The 21,467-nt window shown below is 32.9% G+C and overlaps 2 protein-coding genes across 2 annotated transcripts; one reads left to right on the top strand and one right to left on the bottom strand.

Annotated features, from left to right (window-relative positions):
- Nucleotides 1-324: 324 nt before the first annotated feature.
- LOC122276885 (receptor-like protein 12) lies at nucleotides 325-12,227 on the bottom strand. Its single transcript, XM_043086779.1, has 4 exons — nucleotides 12,016-12,227; nucleotides 11,840-11,934; nucleotides 11,494-11,680; nucleotides 325-541 (listed from the first exon to the last, which is right to left on the bottom strand). Exons 1-4 carry the CDS (start codon nucleotides 12,225-12,227, stop codon nucleotides 325-327), a joined length of 711 nt encoding a protein of 236 aa, XP_042942713.1.
- Nucleotides 12,228-14,816: 2,589 nt separating this feature from the next.
- Nucleotides 14,817-19,086, top strand: LOC122277440 (ubiquitin domain-containing protein 1-like). The gene is made up of 4 exons (XM_043087418.1): nucleotides 14,817-15,212; nucleotides 15,406-15,528; nucleotides 18,560-18,679; nucleotides 18,770-19,086. Exons 1-4 carry the CDS (start codon nucleotides 15,176-15,178, stop codon nucleotides 18,832-18,834), a joined length of 345 nt encoding a protein of 114 aa, XP_042943352.1. The 5' UTR covers nucleotides 14,817-15,175; the 3' UTR covers nucleotides 18,835-19,086.
- Nucleotides 19,087-21,467: the final 2,381 nt, after the last annotated feature.

Below are 21,467 nucleotides of genomic sequence, written 5' to 3'. Positions count from 1 at the left end.
GAATGGCATAATCCCATGAAAGTTATTGTTCGTGAGATTCAAGTACTTCAAGCTCTTCATCTCCGAAAAGAACCTTGGAATCATACCATTCAACAGCAAAAAAAACTTCTCTAGAAGACCATAACTCTAATGTATTATGAAACTATAGTCCATCATATTTTTCTTTTCCCTTCGTTTTTGGTGCTAGAAAATAGCTGTAACGTATTCTGAAACTATAGTCCATCATATGGTGAATGGCATAACCCCATGAAAGTCATTGTTCGCGAGATTCAAGTACTTCAAGCTCTTCATCTCTGAAAAGAACCTTGGAATCGTACCATTCAACTAGTTCGAACTCGGATCAATATTAACCAAACTGGGTGTTGCCGACATCGACTTTGATATCGACCCGGACAAAGAATTCGACGCCAAGGACGCATTCTTTAGTGAAATCAAGTCCCCAAACGAAGTGGGTATCTCACCAATGAGCACATTCGACGAAAGATTCAAGAGTACAAGGTCTCGGAGAAGCGTGAAGGAGCTGGGTATCCTTCCCCTGAACCTATTACCCGAAAAATCGATGTGTGTAAGGTTAAGATTCAAGTGCCTAGGAATATTTCCGGAGAGATTGGCGTGGGAGATGGTTATGGACTTAAGTTTCTTCATGTTACCGAGACAGAGATGTGCAGAGAAAAGATAGGGTAGAGTGAGCTCTTGGAGCTTGGGTAGAGTGAACTCTTGTAGAATGAGGGTAATTTAGTCCATTCTTGTTTGAAAGTAGAGACAATTTGATAATTTTCATAATAGGACTGCAATACAGTCCACTTAATCGGCCTGTATATAGAACTACTCAATGAATTTATACTGATCGGTCTGAAATTTGAAATTTTACATGTAAGCTCACGATTACATGCATATCTACTTGTGCGATATCCATATGGTGCATGGAATTTCACATTATTTAAGAATAAGAAATTCTTACTTATTATTCTTTATATAATAGTTCTAATTGGATCTCAATGATATTATTAACTAATTCTTTTGAAGTGTAGCCCAAGATTTGGTTTGAGCTTTCGTTGGATGTTATAAATGATATCAGGGACTATCTCAACCATATTTGTGGGATTTGAACCATGCTACCCACAACCAATTGCCTCAACAAGGACCATACTAACTGTGAGTGATAAGTACAAGTTGTGTATGAGATCTCATATTACTTGAAAAAGAAAAATTCTTACTTTTTTATTATGGTTCCTATGGAGCTCTAATTGCATAATTAACTAGTCATTTTAGAGTAAAGGCCTAAGTGTAGTTTAGACCTTCCTTGGACGTTACACTATGAGTGAAAATTGACGTTGTCGATGCAGTTTAGGTCCAAAATCGACGCCTCGCCAGCATATTTTTTAGATTTTTCAAACTGGCCGATTAAGGGGGAGCAAACCAGTAGCCTTGATGTTGGCGTGATTCCTATCAGTTTTTTAGTTTCTCGTCAGTGGCGCTGTGAAGGAGAAATAGAGTAGAGGGTTGTGGCGTTGCGGGGCTACGTGTGAGAGAGGAGAGAGATTTTGAAGAAAGAAGAAGAAGTGAGAAGAAAAAGAAGAAGAGGGAGGGGCGGGGTTATTAAGCCCTACATCAAAATGGCAAGCACCATTTCATATAATTTCTTTTTATAAATGTTAGAACTAAAACGACGTTGTTTCACTCATTTAAGTGAAATGGCATCGTTTTCTATATGTATAATATAAAATATATCTATACGTATAATATAAAATATATCTATATAACGCTAAACCGGCCAATGTCAGTTTTCTTATTTTTCTGCTATTGGCCGATCGGTTCTAGACTTTGGCAGCCGGTTCATATTAGTAATAGCCAATGTAGTTGGTTTGGGTACAACCATTGGTTAAACTTTAGATGATTGAATCCACTACCCCCACCTCTACATTGGGGATATCTATTTTAAAGTATAGGGGTGCGGATGGTAATTTTAGGGTAGCAGGTAGTTACAAGTTTAAAAAAATTAAAATTTCTTTAAGTAAAACAACACCCTTTGTTATCATGATGAGAGGGAAGGAAGAAAGAAAGGACTGATTATGACAATGCTTGATCGGATATAAATGTCAGATAGAATATAAAGTTAGAGGACAAGACATAAAATAAGGATAATAGACCTAAAGAGGGAGGAGAGGCAACTTAGAGGGGTTTGGGTTTCCTTGGAAATCTGGACTGTTAGAGAGAATGAGAGAACTTCTCCTAGAGAACTTCAATACCATTTTTTCTAGAGAGAACTTCATAGGAGTAGTTGTAGAAAGCTTGTATCAAACTCTACTTAGAATTTTATACCTTAAATTCGCGAACGTAAGTCTTACTACTGAACTACGTAAATATTGATCTTCTTTATTTCCTCAAGTCATGAATGAACACTCAAAGCACATCACCACCACATGAGAGGAGAGGGTCACCCAGCCAACTGAAAAGCATATAAACAAGAATGAAATCACTTACTTAAAATGAAATAAATCTAAAAATTTTACCCGAGACTCATTCTTCCTCCCTCCCCCCTTGAATTCTTCTGTCCTAAATGGAACCCTCGTGACATGTTTGCTCCTCAACTATAACCTTAGACAATCTTTAAAAAAAAGTGAAACAATGAAGATCAGGATTTGGGTGGTTGGTATTATTAATAGCAAGTTAGTCTCTCAAAACCAATCAAAATTTGAGAGAGTTTTTCATAACAAAGAGAGTTAAGGTTCTAAAGGGGAAAAAATATCTCATACCCAAATAAACTAAACCCAGCCCATCAAATGGCTCCTATTAGACGACAACAGAAGGAGAGAGGGAGAAGGGACAAAGAGGAGACAAGGAGATGAAAAGGAAAAATAAAGTGTCAAAGGAAAAGGAAAGAGGTGGGAAAAAAAATGGGAGAAAAGAGATGAGGTCAAACATGCAAGAGAAAAGATTGTCAATCCTCACCACTCCCAATGGGCACAAGGAATGAGGGATTAGATCAAATAAAAGGGGGGACTTCTAGACGACAGGGGGTTTTGACTTCTTCAACTGCTCCAACCTCACAACAAGAGCTCCAAAGAGAATCCTCCAGCAAATAGATCTTTGACTTTTATTATATAGTGAGGATGAGAGACTGTAAAACAATAATATTATATTAGATTTTCCCTCCAAACGATATGTGGACGTAGGTACTATGCCGAACTACGTAAATCTGCTTGTCTCCATCTCTTTTATTTTTCCTTCATTTATTTTCTATTCACTATTATGAATGTACGTATATACATTGTACAACCGCCCTGGACTGCTACTGGAGGCTCTAAACCACCCCGATTGAGGCTCAAAATGCCACCAGGGATTGGAATGATTCTTTCTCCTATTTCAACATGTAGTACAATTTTTTGACATTAACAGATTCCTTAGAACTAGGGTGGTTTTGAATTTCAAAACACTCAAACCAAATCATGAAATCATGGCTATCAATAAACGTCAAAATTAGAGAGAAATTATCAAGACCCCAATAAAAATTTCAAACATATTAATCATACCAACACTCATAAAAAATCAAAGAGAAATAATCAATCCTTAATTACTATCAAACATAGCAAGATGGGCTGATCGAATAGTCAGGTGAAGAGGCAAATGACAAAAATTATGATGGCAATGCAGTGAAGGTGGCTCACGAGAGAGGAGAAGGGAGAGAAGCAGGTTACTATTTTATAGAAACCTTCACACAACTTATGAGATTTAGAATTTGAACCAATTTGAATTTTATCAATTATTTCAATTTTCACATTAATCATTTGAACAAAGCTTTGTAGACAAAAAAATGAAAACAATAACATAAATATTCTATAGGAAAAAGCTAAAGTCGAGGATGGGTTCCAATATATATATGTATATATATTAGTAATTAAAGAAGTATTTTTTAATAATTTTATGAATTGTTTTTTACAAAATATTTAAACATATAAAAATAATAATAATAAAGACTAAAAGACCTTATCGAAAACTATTTTCAAACTACACTGTCAGTGAATATAGTATGACTCCATTTTATATATGCGAGAGGGTAAGATATTTGGGCCCAAGCCCAGCCCACCAAGCTACTAGGGGACAAGATGAGATAAGGGAAAAGAAAGGCCAAGACGTGGGTGTCAAGGAGAGGGGCATGAGGCAGGGGGTCAGGGAGTAGGGTGGGCTATCAGGGGTTAGGAGGGCTGTAAAGGGAAATGGAAAAAAGGTGGGGCTGTTAGGCATGCGTAGCAGACCCTGCCTCACCACTGTAGGGGGCACGTGGGAAAAATAATCAAATAAATAGAGGGATCTGGATAACTTTCGAGTATCTTCTTCTTCTTCAGTTTCCTTTCTTCTTTGACTTCTCCTTCAACCCCAGGACGAGGAGTTTTTTTTTCTCCAATAAATGTATCCGAAGCCACTATTATACAATGAGAAATGAAATGCCGTGAAATATTTTAAACAAGAATATTATAATGGGTTTCTCATTCTCAAACACTCGTGAACGTAGGCATTATGTCAAACTACTAAACTCATGTGTTCATCTCTTTTTATTTCTCTGCACTTGCTTTCTTTTTATTGTCATGAATGTATGCATCGACATTTTATAGTCACCGAATCACCGTCGGGGACATCGGACCATGCCGATCAAGGCTCGAATCGCCTCGATAGGCCGAAAATGACTCTTTCTCTCATTTCAACCTGTTGTGTGATTTTTAGAGTATTAAGAATGTAGGTAATTTTCAAGAAGTGTATGTAAAGCCTATTAATTAAAGGACATGAAGATCACCTTGCTACTTTGACTTCATTAGTCTTTTTTTTTTTTTTTCTCCTTTAAATTATATAACCAAGCACATGATAATGATAAGTATATGGCATGCAAAGGGGATATTGGTAATCGTCTGATCATGTATAGGTTTAGGCTTGCAAGAAGTCATGGATGTGCTATATTATATCTACTATATATATATAAATGCGAAGGTTGGATGAACATTATTTTCATCTAATATTTTCATTTCTAATTTTACCCTTGCTTGAATTCCTAAATTCCATTTTGTTGCTTTTTATTCTACTTTTGCCGACAACTTTTTTGGTCATTTTACATGTCTCCACTCTATCTTTTCTATTGATTTTTTTCCAATTTTGTTCTTGATTTTATAACCAAATTCAAACACTTTTATTTTTCATTTTCCTTGGCCGCCTAGTATTGCGCCTAAACTTTGACTCAAACTAGTGAACCAAAAATTTAGTACAGTTTTACCTATAAGTATATAGGTGATGTAGTACATAACATAATCGAATTCACAGTGATTGACTTATGTAATAAAGAAAATAACTCAAACAATGAAAATAAATTACTAAAATGAACGTGCAATCAAATGAAAGAGAAAATTACTAAGATGACGATTTTAAAGTAATAGAATAAAATTAAAATGATAAAATAAGTTGATATGGAGAATGACTAAGGTTTCAAGGATCCATCTAATAATTTAAAATATTGTTTCCGATCGACTTACTTCAATTAAACTAGAATAATAATTCTATTTAATTAGAAGATTTAACATTTAAGGTCGAGAAAAATAATGACTAATGATTAAGCATGAATGATTGATGGTTAAAATATTTACAAACTCATTTAAATATCACAAGAATTTTTTCAAGCATTCACTGTATTAAAAAATTACAATGAATCAAGATAAATATATAAATAATCAAAAAATCAAATAATAAAATCCTTCAATCGATTAAAATCACAAAATAAATTCCAATGTTGACCCGAAAATAATGTCTAAACTATTATACTTCACCTCTAACGTGAGTACGAGAATTTAGCCAACCATATTCATCACAAGTGCTATAGAAATTAAATAAATATTCTTCATGATAATACTAAAATAAAATACAAGAAAACAATAGAAAAATAACCGAAAAATAGAACAAAAGTAAAGAGAAGATGAGAGCCCAAACAAAAAAATACTCCCTGTCCGTTCGGTTCAGCGTTCCATAGAAGAAAAGAAATAAAAACTCCCTCGTAGCCTTTTGGTCTCTCAGTGCTCCGTTCGGCATCCTCTTCATGAGTCACCTTTCCTTTTTTTTTTTCTTGTAAACCTATCTCTCTTTCCTTCGATTTCACTTCAAACATCCGGCATCGCCCAAGCGCCCAACAGTTCGTAGCTTTTAAGTGCAGCGTCAAGAAAAATTAGAGCTTCCAGGTGCTGCATACCAGCTTCAGTCACACAGTGCTATGTTTTTCCTCTCACCAAGAAAAATAAAATCAGAAGCCTCAGCAACCAACTCCTCTCTTCTACGTAAGTCCCTGTTTTCACTCTCGAAAACAGAGTAGTTCCAGTCCCGTTCTCTCCAATTTCTAGACCAGTCCAACCTCTTCACCTAGCTGTCGTTTGCTCTCCTCTCTTTCTATCAAGCGAGGAGCTCAAACTCCCCCTGGTTTCAGTCTCAGTCCCCACGAAACAACGGAAAAACTCCAACTCTCTTTCTCTCTCAGTCCGTTCTCACCTACCGGAACTCAAACCCCTCTTCCGTTCGTCTCTCGCCCAAACCAAAAAAATCTCCACTAGTTCTCTCATGTCTCCAGCCTCTCAGCTCTATTCTTTCTTTACTCCCCGTAAGCTTCCTCTCCAAGTCAGTCCGTAAGTCTTGCTCTCTCCATTCGTAAAAACACTCATATGTTTTTTAGTAGCTGGAACAGAGGAGAAGTGTTGGGGTCGCTTGTCTGAGCCGTAAATTACCGTCGTGTGGTAGCTGAGTTCACGGTGGCTCGTTGGTTGTTTCCTGGATGTGGAGGGGAACGGCGTGCTGTTGAGTAGTTTTCTCCGTGTAGATGGTCTTCTCTGAAAGAAAATGAAGGTATCCCAAAGTTGAGTGTCCTCCACTGTGTTTCGTAGCTCTCCCCTTCCGTCAAAAACCACATTCTTCCCCAGTCTGTTTTGTCTCAGCCCAACTCTCTTTCTTTTCTTATTTTCTTTCTCCAACCTGTCTCCAAAAACCTGCTTTCCAACCTTCTCTGTAAGCTTCTTTTTCTTTTTCTTTTTTCTTTTTTCTCTCAGTCCATCGAAAAACACCAATTTTCTTCGTAAAAAACGTCCTCCCTCCTTCAACATGCCTCTGTGATTTTTTTAAAACCGTAAAGAGACCCATGTTCTTCTAAAAAAATATTTTTCTCCCACTTGCGTCCATGAGCACCAACTATTCCTAGTCTAAAGCAAGAAAGTAAAATCCTTTCCGCCGAAAGTTCTTTTACGTTTAAAGTTCATAAAAGCCAACACTCACCAACTTTTAGAGAGATGAGAGCCTCGGTCCCAAACTTCATGCCAAAAAAAACTACCAAATCTACCCACGACAAGACACAACAAAGGTGATCAACAACATAGATCTGCACTCCAGGGCATAGATGAAAAAACAAAACAAGAAAAATGATACCAAAAAATGAGGCCCATACATTTTTCTTCAACGACAAAATCAAAAAATCTACCTATAACAGGACACAGCAGAAAAATGAAACAAGAGAAACCGGCCTAGTTGCAATGAAAACGAGATGATTATGAGGATGTTGCTGGTTAGAGAAGATTTAATAATAACCCAGAAGAAGGAACAACAACTGCGTTTAGCTGGGTTTGCAGGCTGAGTGACCCAACCAAAAAAGGAAAAATAAAAAGAAAGAAGAAGTGTGTCAGAGAGAGAGAGAGAGAGAAGGGGGCGCCTGGGGAGAGGTTAGAATCATTATTTAGTTTATATATTTTTTATTTTATGTGTATAGACTGAATTATATTATATTATATATAATAATATATCATAAATATAAAAAAAATATATAGATATTATAAATTTTTTAATAAAAAGGAATGTTTAAAAAATTAAAAAAAATATTATTTAATCAATATAAATAAATAAATAAAGTTACATATGACATATTATAAATAATTAATATATAAAATACAAAAAATAAATTTTAGTGAAATGTTTGATAAGAGAAAGTAACAAGTATGAAAGCTATTCTGAAATGTCAGCCTTTCCACAGATTCGAAAATCCAACCAACCCCCCGCCCCCGGTAGCCATTTTCACACACATGAAAGGAAAACAGATAGGGGGGCCGGCCGTGTGGGATCTCACTACCTTCGCGGAACACATGTTCAGATCACATTGAAGTTGTTCTATTCCTTTGCGGTTTGGAGTTAGAGAGTATATGATTTTAAATAAAAGATGGAAATTAAATAAATATTATTCAAATATTTTTTTAATATTAGTATTATTTTAGAATTTAAAAAAATTGAATTAAGATTTAAAAAATTATAATGACAAAATAAGATAAAATATTTCGAATCGGCCTTAAAATTTTCTACTTTCGCTTTAGGGTTGGTTTAGATTCAGAAATGAGATGAGATAAGATAGTTTTAAATTAAAGATGAAAGTTAAATAAAATTTTGTTAGAATATTTTTTTTTAATATTATTATTGTTTTAGGAGTTAAAAAAGTTGAATTATTTATTATATTTTATTTAAAAATTTAAATAATTATAATGATGAGTTAAGATATTTTTTGAAGTCAAATGAGACCTTAAACTCATATGTTAGAAGCCAAGAGAAATACTAATATAATAATACTTTTCAAAGGGAATTTGTACTTAAAAAATATCTATACATTGTTTTTTTTTTTAGAAATTGTGACTTAAGCCTTATTTGTTTTTTAGAAATAAGATAATATGAGTTGAGATTAAAGTTAAAAAATAAATAAAATATTATTAGAATATGTTATTTTAATATTATTTTTATATTGAAATTTCAAAAAATTGAATATTTCATCTTATTTTATATGAAAATTTAATAAAATTGTAATGACTATATAAAATCAGATAAAAAGATTGTAAAAGTGAACAAAGCTTTAGCTCTTGTAAGTTTTTGTAATATGGTTATAAAAATTATGCAGATGGTATGTATAATATGTGTTGTAAACAAGGAAAAAAAAAAAAAAGGTTCTGAAAATATAGAAAATTTCTGTCCGTGTTTAGATAAAAATTTGAAACTTGACAAAATTGGTGAACTGGGCAACGCACGTTGACCTTATTAGTGTATATATATGGGGTCAAAATTTAACACATACATGGATAGTGATCAACTATATACATTCATGCTTGTGATATAGATATGGCCAAAGTATATATTCTATATAATTATATTTATATAAGCTCAAATTATTGATGGAAAATGTTGCATCCACCGAGTATGCATCATTACAAAAATCATTGATTGACGTTTTATTTTATTTTTTTATTAAAAAAATATTTTAAAATGAATTTGTGAATTTTTTTATTTTTTTTAAATATTTAAGAGTATAAAAAATATATGAAAAAATAAAAAGGCTATTAGCTTTATTGGTCACTGTTTTAAATACATGTATCGTACCGGTCATTGGTCCGGTACATGTATTATATCTATTTCGTACTGCCTCAAATATTGGCTAGTCGGCCATACCGGCCAATATTTCAGCCTGTACCGGCTTACATACCAGCCTGTACCAGTCAGTATTTCAGTCTTTACTTTTCTTTTTTCAATTTCTTTAAACTATAAACTCATTTTTTTACCCTCAATTCAGACCAGACTATTTATAATTTATATATATTTATATATATGTATTTATATATAATTTATTCATATATAGACTATTATTTTAGAATATAATTTATATATATAATTTATTCATATATTGAGTATCCTGAAATAGTATCGATAGTGAAATATTTGATTTTAGTGCCTTGATCGGTATGGCATCTGGTACGGTATTTAAGAATTTGTTATCGGTTACCACTCTTGTGCTACACCCACACCCTCAATGGGTGTAACATGACTCATTATTGATCTGTAGAAGAAGGTAGATAAAGTCTCAAGAGATAATATTAACAATCTATTTGTGAAAAATAAAAAACAAAACATTAAAAAAAAAAAAAGTTTTTTGTTTATTACATATTCAAGATTTACCAATTAAACTTCTACAAATTCATATATAAACTCACAAATTGAGACTAACAGTATTGTTGAGCCTAAACTAGTCTAATAGGCAAGGAAATAGTTTGGGCTCCCGAGTTCCATGTGTTTTAGGCAACTAAGGGAGAACTCAACAAAATGCACCGCATCGTGACGGAAATTGTATCCCTCTTGTTTTATAAGTAATAATTTTATTCAAAAAAATAGGCATAAGCCCAAGTATACAAAATGTATACAAAGGAAATACCTACATACAACTTCTAGAAACAAAAAGAAAACTAACACCAGAAAACTAAAACAGATTCAGAAAATTATCTACCATTACATAAGATGTAGCCCAAAAACCCAAAGTACTCAAGAAAAAATCCCTAAGATCTCCCAAAGAGCATTCTTTATCTTCGAAGCATCTCCCATTTCTTTCAATCCATATGCACCACATAAGACAATGGGCAATCATCTTCCAAACACTCCTCGCCTTCTTACAGCCTTTCAAACCCTTCCACCCTACCAATAAATCCACCACTTCTTTGGGCATTACCCAATGTAAGCTTGTTCAACTCAAAGCCTCATTTCACAAGAATCTCATCACTTCATAGTAAAGGCAAATATGATTTACTGATTCTCGATTCCTTTTGCACATGACACACCAATTAGCAATAAACAATCCTCTTCTTTTAAGATTATTAGTTGTTAACACTTTGGCCAAAAAAGCCACCCAACAGAAAAAAGCAATCTTGGAAGGAATTTTCGCTTTCCATATACTTTTCCTAGGGAAAACACAACCACTATGGCTTGACAAAATTCTATAATAAGATGAAATTGAAAACTTAGCATTTCTAGCAAGAATCCACACCATGCTATCCTCTCTTTCTAGCACCAACTTTTTGTGATTCTTATTGTCACTAATGCAATAAGAATCACAAACAGTTGCATTTTGATCCCTTGCAATTCTGAAAAGGGCAAGAAATTCTAACTTGGGAGCAATATCCCCACACCACAAATCATGCCAAAAGAGTATCATCTTTCCATCTCCCACCTTCAATATGAAATTATTAGGGAAGGAATCTCATCCTTTTCTAATAAATTTCTACAAACTCAACCCATAAGCTCCACTAGATTCTTTAGAACACCAAACTCCCCACAAACTTCCATACTTCACATCTATCACATTTTTCAAAGAGCTTTACTTTCCAATAGATCTCTAAAGCCATTTCCCAAGTAAAGCTCTATTAAAAACCCTTAAATCTTTAATCCAAAAACCACCACGATCCAATGGTTGACAAACCTTCTTCCAACTAACTAAATAAAACTTTTTTTACTCACCTTTGCCACCCCATAAGAAGTTCCGAAATCAACTCCCAATTCTCTTTTCAACCCTTGCCAAGAGAGGAAAAAGAGAAAGGAAATACGTGGGCAGGTTAGACAAAGTACTTTTTTTAATGAGTTACTCTTCCCCCCTTCGACAAATAGATCCTCTTCCAACCAGCTAACCTCATTTCAATTTTTTCAATCACCCTATCCCATATGTCTATAGCTTTAAAAGAGGCCCCCAAAGGAAGTCCAAGATACCTCAAAGGCAGTGAAGAGACTTTAAACCCCAGTAAATTAACCAAAACTGATAAATTCTGAACATCACCCACAAGAACAATTTTAGACTTTAATAAATAAACTATTAACCCTGAAGTAGTTTCAAAACACATCAATAATGCTCTTAAAGCACGTCAATTATCATAATCAAGCTCACTAAAAATCAAGGTATACTCAACAAATAATAAATGAAAAAACTTTAAACTATTCATTGTCTCATTATCCACCACAAAACTAGATAGAAAATTACCCTCCACAGCCTTCTCAATCATTCTACTCATAGCGTCCATAATCATAACAAAAAGAAAGGGGGAAACGGGATCGTCTTGCCTCAAACCATGAGAGCTACAAAAGAAACTAGCCGATTATCCATTCACCAAAACAGAAAATTTTGAAGTTGATACACAATACTTTATCCACAAGCACCATTTAACTCTAGAGCCATATCTCTTCAACAGATAATCAAGAAAATCCCAGCTTACATCATCGTAAGCTTTTTCTATATCCAATTTAACAAGAATACCAGCTTTCTCCAACTTAAATCTACTCTCCAAACATTCATTAGCAATTAAAACAGAATCTAAAATCTGCCTCTCTCTCACAAAAGCATTTTGAGATTGTAAAATTATCCTCTCCATCACCCTACTCAAATGATTTACCAGCACTTTAAAGATAATTTTATAAACACCATTCACCAAACTAATAGGCCTAAAATCGCTTATCTCCATAGCCCCTAACTTTTTCATAATAAGAGTAATGAAAGTCACATTCAAACTCTTCTCATACCTCATTTATGAGTGAAACTCAGCAAACACCTTCATGATATCATCTCTAACAATACCCCAGCACACTCGAAAAAATTCCAAAGAGAACCTATCCAGACCAGAGCCTTATCCTTGTCCATACCTTTTGCTACATCAAGGACTTCTTCTTCTTCAAACTCTCTTTCCAACCAAGCAACATCAACTTGCTCTGTAGAATTAAAAACAGGCTGTCCAATTTTATGAAATCAAATCCCTTAATCGCACATGATCTAAAATCACCATCCTTCTATAGTCAACTGCCACATAAGTAAATTTAGACGAGATATTCGCATTGAAGTGACTCTATTAATGGCCAAATCATGCTCTGAAAGGAACATTATCGTACCGAACCTCCAAAATCAAGCCCTCAGAGGGGCAATGCCATACTGGATTTCTCATTCTCTGTAAATATGTCGACAAGCACGCATTGAATACTCTCTGAGATCTTAATTATCAATGACAATATCATAATTTATAATGTAACTATAAGAGGTTTTCTCTTTCCGAGTCTCCGAGCCTTTATTCTGATAGCAGGTTATTGGCTACATGCATGTTTGGGATTGCAGTGAGAAAAATAGGTTATAGCTTTCGAACTTATAGTTTATAACTTAAGTAATAAGTTTTGCTATTAAAAAGTTATTACTATTTGGTAACTATATGTTTAAAACACTTTCAAACATGTTATATTTGTTTATAAACAAATTTAAAAAGTGATTTCTGATGTATAAATTACGATTATTTGAAATTTTAAAGATTATAATCATATTTTTGAAAATTTGAAAGTTGTCATTATTTAAAAATTGTACGAATATTTTTATTCGTTAACAATCTTTTTAAAATTTAAATTACTTTCTGCATCATCCAAAATATTACGTTTGAGAAAAAGCTTCAATATATAACACCCAAACGTACTTTTCCTCTAACATATTTTTTAACTTATTCGAAATTAAAAATATTTTAATATATAATACTTAAACAACTTAATTTTTTTATTAAAAAATTCTTAAAATTATTTAAATACTTTTTAAAACTCTGTCATAACCTCAAACAGGCACGTGGAAGACAGTCGAAAATTGTACCAACAAGCACGGTGGAATAAATGATAGAAGACGAGGATGACATATATTTAATGGACGGTGCTATTTCCACATAGTGAGACTACCGAAACACTCATCGAATAGGCAAAATTGCTTTATCTCTTTTTAGTTTTTTGTTTTTTAAATATTTTTCTAAATTCATTAAATATTTTTTTTAAAATTATAAATTTATTATAAAATATTTACTTAACTATTAAGTAAAAAATAAAAAATAAAAATAATAAAGACTGTGGTCACCACCTTATGGGGGAGAAGCAATTTTTTTAATAAAAAAGTCTAGTTACAAGTATACTTGTACACTAATATGTGTATTAATTTATTGTGATTGATCAAAAAGTAAATTTTATTAAAAACAGTACTAATTTAAATTTTAAATATAAAAAAATTAATATTAATATATAAATTAATACGTGACTTTACTTATATATAATAAAACTCTTTCTTAATTTAATATTGATCCTATGTGCACGGATTTTGGGTGTGAAACCGCTCATTACACGGTCACTCTTAGCTCACCGATACAACCGACATTCATAAATAAAAAAGGAAGAAGATGGTTCCCTAACTACTACTCAAGTTCCAAAATGAAGTCTCTTGTTCAGGCAAAAAGTCTCATTTCTCTATCTTGTTTATGCTTTTAATCATCTCTTCAATTTTAAGTAACTCATTATTTCATGTCTTATTATTGCACTTTGGAAGGATCTCTTTGTCTACTTTCTCTCTTAATGAGATTTTATATAAAAATAAATATATAAATTAACGTAATTTAATATGGTATATTAAATTATAAAATTATTTTTATTATAGAATAGATATAACGTATAATATAAAATCATATTAGATTATATTTTTAGTTTTATAAAAAAAATTTGTAATTGTAACACTTTAATTATTCTTTAATTTATCATTGGCTCTTGTTTAGACATTTCATTCTTGGCCACATTTTAACACTAACAACCAAGATGCTAAAATTATGAGAGAAGTGAAACCCAATAGAGTTTTTTGGTAAAATGTTTATAATTTTTTTAAAATTTAAGGGCTGATTCCATAAAAGCAGTAGGTTTGAAGAGTGAGATGAAAATTTTTAATTTTTGATAAAAGTTTAAAATATTATTTTTTAATATTATTATTATTTTAAAATTTAAAAAAATTGAAATATTTATTAAATTTTGTATAAAAATTTAAAAAATTTATAATAATAAGAGGAGAAAAAAATTTTATATATCATCCGTTCCCTTGACCTGCCCTAATTAGGTAATTTAACCGCTAAATTTTCTGAGAGGAAAGTCAAAAAATAGAGAGGATAAGACCGTGGACCCAACCCCAAGCTGGAATTGAATTTGAAAGAGACCAGAAATATCTGTACGGATTTCCACTCAGCCCCGAGGCGATCCCAACCTCACTCCGCCCTGTCTCTTCCTCTCCCTCGGATCTCAAGTTTCCTCCAGGAAGAGAGAGACTCGTGGGAGTTGATTAGCTATAGCTGTCTTTTTCGGAAAATTCAAGCAAGTACGCAACAGCCATTGCATAAACAGTACTGCATCCTTAAAACCTTCCCTTTTTTTTGTTTTGTTTCCCATACGCTCGTCTTTCAAATTGTATTTCTTGCTAATTCCCGAAAAACCCAACTCACGCCCGGGAAAGTTTAGCTGAGTTTTATTTATTTTCACTCTGTCTTTCGTTCTCATGGGTTGTACCGGATCGTCTCGGGCCAAAGGGGATGGTAAACATATGAATCTCTTTACCTCTTATTTTGGTATTTCTCTGTTGTCGTTGAAGCAAATTTTGTTTTCATTTTTTTTTTTTTAGTATGTATTTGGTGTCTGAATTGGTATGGGGGATTGATAGTTTTGATTTTTGATGGATAATTCCGTTTATTTGGTGGAGTAGTTATATTTCTTTTTACGTGATTTCAGAGAACGCTCAGAAAATTCGGAAGCCGAAACCTTGGAAGCATTCTGAACCGATCACAAGGACACAATTAGTGCAGATGCGTGATGAATTTTGGGATACCGCTCCTCACTATGGTGGCCAGAAAGGTAATCTTTCGATAAACTCTCGGGGAATGCATGCAGTACTGCACATTTATTGTTTAGTTATTTAATATTATGGTAATGTGGAAAAATTATGCTAGGCCCAGGTTAGGTATCTAATGACAGCCACGGTCTCCAAACCTCAGTAAATTAGTTGCCCATAAATATTAAACTGATAGAAAAGAGTGATTTTAATCATATTAACCATTCTAACTTGTATCCTCACGTTATACATTCAAACACTCTTCACGTGTGAGATCAGACTCTAGAATGGAATGAGTATTTCAAACTCAAGACCATCTGCCCATTATCATAACAATTTACCAGTCATCTCAAATGGCTAAACTGATATAGGAAAGAGCTAATTTAATTGATAACCCTTATTCAAAGTAAAGGCAGGAGAAAGTATGTCCGTTGTAAAATTGGGAGAATAAAAATTTACATTTTGTTTTCTTCTTTGCTTTCTTTTATGTGTGTGATTTATGTGAAGAACAATGTCATGGACCCTGTTGTGTGGAGCTTATTTGAGACAATCTGATATGCCTGCAGTTGTGTACTTAAGCCCTTCTATTGTTTTCCTGTTATATGTCAGTGGTTTATGCAAAGATCAGCATGCATGTTTCTAACATCGAGTCATTGACTATTTAAAACAAGGGTTAACATATATGTCGGTGCTTTTAACCTTTTCTTAAATACGCTTAGTAATGTGGGAAAAATATGGATATGATTATAGAACAAAAGGAGCTAAAAGTTGTCATAAAAGATATAACCTGAGGGATGAAAACGCCAATATATCAAATGAGGGAATAACAAAAGGAGCAAAGATTTAGGACTTGATAGACTGGAATATCTTTAGAACATTTTCTTTAAATTAAACTGGTCTGCAAGTAAGATATCTTCTTCTTTTTTCTGTATTCCAGCACATGCATCACGTAGGGCAGTAAGTACAGCTAGAGGGATTTTTTAAGTTTCTGTGGCAACCATCTATAGTAGATATTGCAGTGAAACTCTAGCCATTACCGTGTTATGGTTTGTAGCAGAATATGCACAAGAAAACCTTCAGTTAAATAGATCCATAATGAGTGATTGCGATGACACAAATCAACCTACCTTATTTGTTAATATTCTGACTGTTGTATGCTTCAGCCTCTTAGCTGCTGTAGAATGAGAAATTGCGTCAAATTTGTTGATCTACATAAATTTCTGTATTATATGGTTGTTGACAGAACATAGGCAACATATGGCCATTTGATAATTGATTCAAACATGTGATGCTCTTATGGAGACTTAATGTTCAAAGCTGTGCTTAATAGCATCATGAGGTTATGGGTTTGGTATGTGGTTGCACTAAGATCAATGCCAAGAGTCGTGCAATATTTTTCATGTCAGGTTAACTTACATAAGCATAAATCTTCACATGGCAAAAATTGCATGTTTTGCTTTGATTCTTTGGTCCCCAGTTGGGGGCTTTTATAATCTCTGATAGGTAACCATGCCTATGTCTTTGGGTTGGAGATAAATATCTAATTAAGCTATGTTCCATTCAATAAACTGAAAGGGGTCACTGATTCCATTTATCAGCTCACACTAACTGTTTGAGCTTCCTTAAAGGTTTGCAAGAAGGACCCACACTTCAATCAATCCCTACTGCATCAGGCAGTAAAGATAGTTGGTGGACATTTTCCAATGTATTAGGCAGGAACCTTTCCAGCTGGACCAGAATGGTCCAAAAGTTATCTCACAAATCCTTAGGAAAATATTTACTGCCACAGCGAGATATAATGTGAATAACATTTATCAAAAAAAAAAAATAATAATAATGTGAATAACATGGCTTGTATGACCATAAATTGATCATTATTACTCTTGAATTTTTTGTATCCTTCTAGAGAATGCCATCCAGGGAAAATATGAAGCCTGCACAGAAGTAGGACTTGCACGCTTATGTATGGAGTTTTTTTTTTTTTTTTCGACATTCATGTAGACCGTGTTTTTAACATGCCAATCACTGATGGCTTTGAATATATACATAAGCTTTTCCTAGTGTTGGAGCACTCATTTCTGATAACTTATTGTATTTTGATTCCTGATAACTGATGGTTGTTTAAATACCTTGCACTGCAGTTCACTTGTCTGTCGTATTATTTTTCAGGTTCTAATTGCCCCCATACTGTGTAAACTCTGTGCAGAATCTTGAGATATCAATTAGGAAAACAAAACAACTAATCTGAAGTTAGGAACTCGCCTCTTTCACCTTTTCTTTCTCCAAAACTTGGAAGAACTTGCTGAAGTTTTTAATGATTTAAATGCTCTGGTTATTATCCTTGACTGCATGTGTTACACTGTTTTATTTTTGTAATTAACATTCAAACAGAATGTATCTACACTGCTAATGATCAACCATCTTTCTTTCACCCCCTCCTCCCCTTCACAGTTTTAAAAGGAATATTTACTATTGTCTACATTAGGATTCACTCATGACGTGTTAAGGTCTCCATCTTTATTCACTTATTAAGGTCAACATCCACATTCTCTCATATCATGGTACATCTCTTGGACAAATGGATAATGCCGTATTTTAATTTCTTAATTTCTATTGATTTTTCATGACATTCTTGTTAGAACGTTGTGATAACTATGAATGCCCTACTTCACACAAACATCTTTTTTTTAATTCTCGTCCCATCTTTTTATGAAAATGGTACCAACTGCTTACCTCTATTACTATGAAGCTAATTGCATAAAGGTCCTGGTTGTTTGCTTCCATGTACAGTTTTGTGTTGATCATGGTAGTGCGAATTCTGCAGCACGCAACCTCGCCAAATGGGCTGCTTCCAGTAGTCCAGTTGTATTCCTTCTCTTGCTCTCATTAAAATAATTAATAATAAGATTATACTGGAAACAAGATGATTATATATGCTTTGCAATTCACATGTACAATTCTTTTGGCATGCAACAAGTTGTTCTGAAGAAATAATTTGTTGATGGTGGGGGAAGAATGGAGATATCTGAACAGTGAGTGTTGTATTCTTTCCAGAGATATGGGAGGCACTTCGAGCTGCTACTGAAGCTGACTTAACTCTTGCACAAGTGATTGTGGATAGTGCTGGTGTGATCGTTCAGAGTGCTGATTTGACAATCTGCTACGACGAGAGAGGTACCTAATCCCCCTCAAAATTCTCTCCTTTATTTTTCCATCTTTTTATCTAATTTACCTATCATCTAGCTTACAGAATCTCCATTGCAGGTGCAAAATATGAACTACCCAAGTATGTTTTGAGCGAGCCAATCAATTTGATGCAAGATAGTTGACAACTGGGTAAAGAATGCATTGCTTCATTGAGATTGTAAATTTTGTTCATGTATTTCCCCGCCCCTAGCGTTCTGAGTCTTGTTAGAATTGAACAGCCAAATTGATTGTCTTTCAAAATTTTCTCCTATATATCAATGTATGTGTGCTAAACTTTTTATTTATTTTTCTGTCTAAATAAGTAAAGAAAAAGATCTTCTCAGGGTGACTCCAAAGATTCTGTGCATCAGAACATATTTTTAGAACATTTTCAACTTGTGTTGCATGGATCTACCTGGTATAACGCAATTGTTTTAGCGCATAAACAGAATATGTAGTTGGGCTCTACTGAGTTTCGGTTCTCAGCCCATCAGATTGCTATAGGGAGGGACTATTCGGCCTAGTTTGACTTGCCCAATTGACCACAGTTCTCATAGCTAAGACTTGGAAAAAAAATAAAACCAAATGATATGTCCAGTCTGGAATACTCAATCTCTTTAAAAAAAAATTGAATAAATAAGAAATTTATATGAAAACAATTAATTTTTTAATAATAAGTTTTACATTTTATCAAAATAATTGCAACACTTAAGCATTATGCAGGATTACTCTTTTATCCTAAATAGATGATATTTTAAAATCCCAATTTGCCAAAGCAAAGCTACCTTCTTCCTTGTACAACCTCCTGGGCCATAATTGCCCTATAGGCAGAGGAGTTCCAAACAACCGCAAAGGTGCATGTAGGCACGTGTTTAACTCATGAGCAATAAAGACAAAAATGCTTAGAACTTCCTTTCTCAAGGTTATATATTAACATTAACCCCAACAAAGTCTAATTATTATTATTATTTTTTTTTTAAATTAGGGTTTGGAACACATAACCATCATATTGTCCCTCCGGAACTAGACAAACAAAAGTAGCTTTTCCAATGCATAAAAATGATTATCTCCACCATTTCTTTAAAGAATTAGAGATATAATTGTACACAGTTTCTAAGGAGTCAGCCTAATAAAACATTTGGGGATCCACTAGAAGGAAAAAAAAAAAAAAATGATGAATTTTTTTCTTTTGAGTATGATACATCGATACAAATGTTTTTAAATTTTTTTTTAATGTAGAGAAATGATATTTGCAATCTTAGAGTGAGTAAGTTTTGTATACTGTCTTTAAAAAAAATTGAATAAATATGAAATTTATTTGAAAAAATTAATTTTTTTAATAGTAAACTCTACTATATTTTAAAAGGAATGAGCGGAACTTGCATTCTAAAATTGTATCTAGCATTACTCTATTAGCTTATATTTAATTGGCCCAGTTCAAGTTGTTGTGTATGTGTCCCAGAGTTTTTATCTTCTCTCTTTTTTTTTTTTTTTTTTTTCTTTTTCTTGCTTGTTCTTTTCTTTGCTTTTCGTTAGTTAGCTTCACGGGTAGGTAGTTGACCGAACCAATTAAACCAGAAAACAAACCTCCAGTTGGCCTTAAAATCACCGAACTTAAAAATGGCAAAGCACCTGAAAATCATGCTGTCTTTCAATTGCTTAGGAGTCAGTTCAATTGTTTGGATTGGGAGGTGGTTTCGTCTTATTTCATCTCATTTTATCACATCATTATAATTTTTTTAAATTTTTACATAAAATATAATAAATAATTCAATTTTTTTAAATCTCAATTCAACTTTTTTAAATCTTAAAACAATAATAATAATAATATTTTATTTAACTTTTATCTTTTATTTAAAACTATCTCATCTCTCGTACCAAACCGATACTCACCTAAGTCGCCTCATACATACATACATACAAATATATATATACACTCCCCATGTTAATAGAAAACAAATAAGGGTATGTCCAATCTTTTAAAAGGAAATGGTTAATGTAATTTTAAAATGAGTAAGTCTCGTGTAATATTTTTGAGAAACGCGTGAATAACAAACTTTTTTATGTTGTACCCAATTTTTTTTATTTTTTTAAAAAGAGTTTACACACTTTAAAATTGTGTACATCATTATTTATTTTTAAATTGCATAATATTTTTTTTGAAAAGTAAAAAAATTAAATAAAATTCAATTGAAGGATTTTGTTGATAAATTTTGTAGGTAGAAGTAGTGTTTTTCCTTGCATAAATTTATTAACATAACATATCAAATTACTTTAAAACATCAAATTTATGAACATGTAACCTAAAAATAAACTTAAAAAATTATACATGCTAGAAATACTTGTGATTAATATACAATGTGGGTAGGTCATATATAGAAAGGGCTTGTGTAGCAAACCTACTTAAAATATGAGTAATGTTATATATAATTGTATGATATGTAAGCGTCAAGTAATTTTTTTTGAAAGATAGTGAGGTTTATTATTAAAAAAATTATTATTTTTTTCATGTGAGTTTGATATTTATTTATTATTTTTAAAATAATTACGCAATATTTATACACTATACAACTATAAATATTATTTCCATTAAAGATAGAGACGACTATAAAATTACTAACGTGTCTAGTTGGTGTATGTAGATGTCCGTTTGCACGGATATGTGGTCCAACTTGGAGACTTTACCCAAATCGAGCTTCCATTAATGATGTGAACCTCTCTGCAAGATGTTAGGTTCCAAAATCGGATGACACAAACAGTAGACTTAAAGTTAAAG

The sequence above is a fragment of the Carya illinoinensis genome, chromosome 9 (assembly GCF_018687715.1).
Source record: "Carya illinoinensis cultivar Pawnee chromosome 9, C.illinoinensisPawnee_v1, whole genome shotgun sequence".
NCBI classification, from domain to species: domain Eukaryota; kingdom Viridiplantae; phylum Streptophyta; class Magnoliopsida; order Fagales; family Juglandaceae; genus Carya; species Carya illinoinensis.
Note: the sequence above shows the minus strand (reverse complement) of the source record. Positions and strands in the feature narration are given on the sequence as shown.

Coding starts and splice junctions, on each gene's coding strand:
- LOC122277440 (XM_043087418.1), top strand. CDS start 15,176: ATGGGTTGTACCGGATCGTCTCGGGCCAAAGGGGATG. Junction 15,213..15,405: donor GTCTCGGGCCAAAGGGGATG/GTAAACATATGA, acceptor ACGTGATTTCAG/AGAACGCTCAGAAAATTCGG. Junction 15,529..18,559: donor TCACTATGGTGGCCAGAAAG/GTAATCTTTCGA, acceptor TATTCTTTCCAG/AGATATGGGAGGCACTTCGA.
- LOC122276885 (XM_043086779.1), bottom strand. CDS start 12,227: ATGGAGAGGATAATTTTACAATCTCAAAATGCTTTTGTGAGAGAGAGG. Junction 11,681..11,839: donor GATTGAGAAGGCTGTGGAGG/GTAATTTTCTAT, acceptor AAACTACTTCAG/GGTTAATAGTTTATTTATTA. Junction 542..11,493: donor ATTGAAAAAATTGAAATGAG/GTTAGCTGGTTG, acceptor TTCGGGTAATAG/GTTCAGGGGAAGGATACCCA.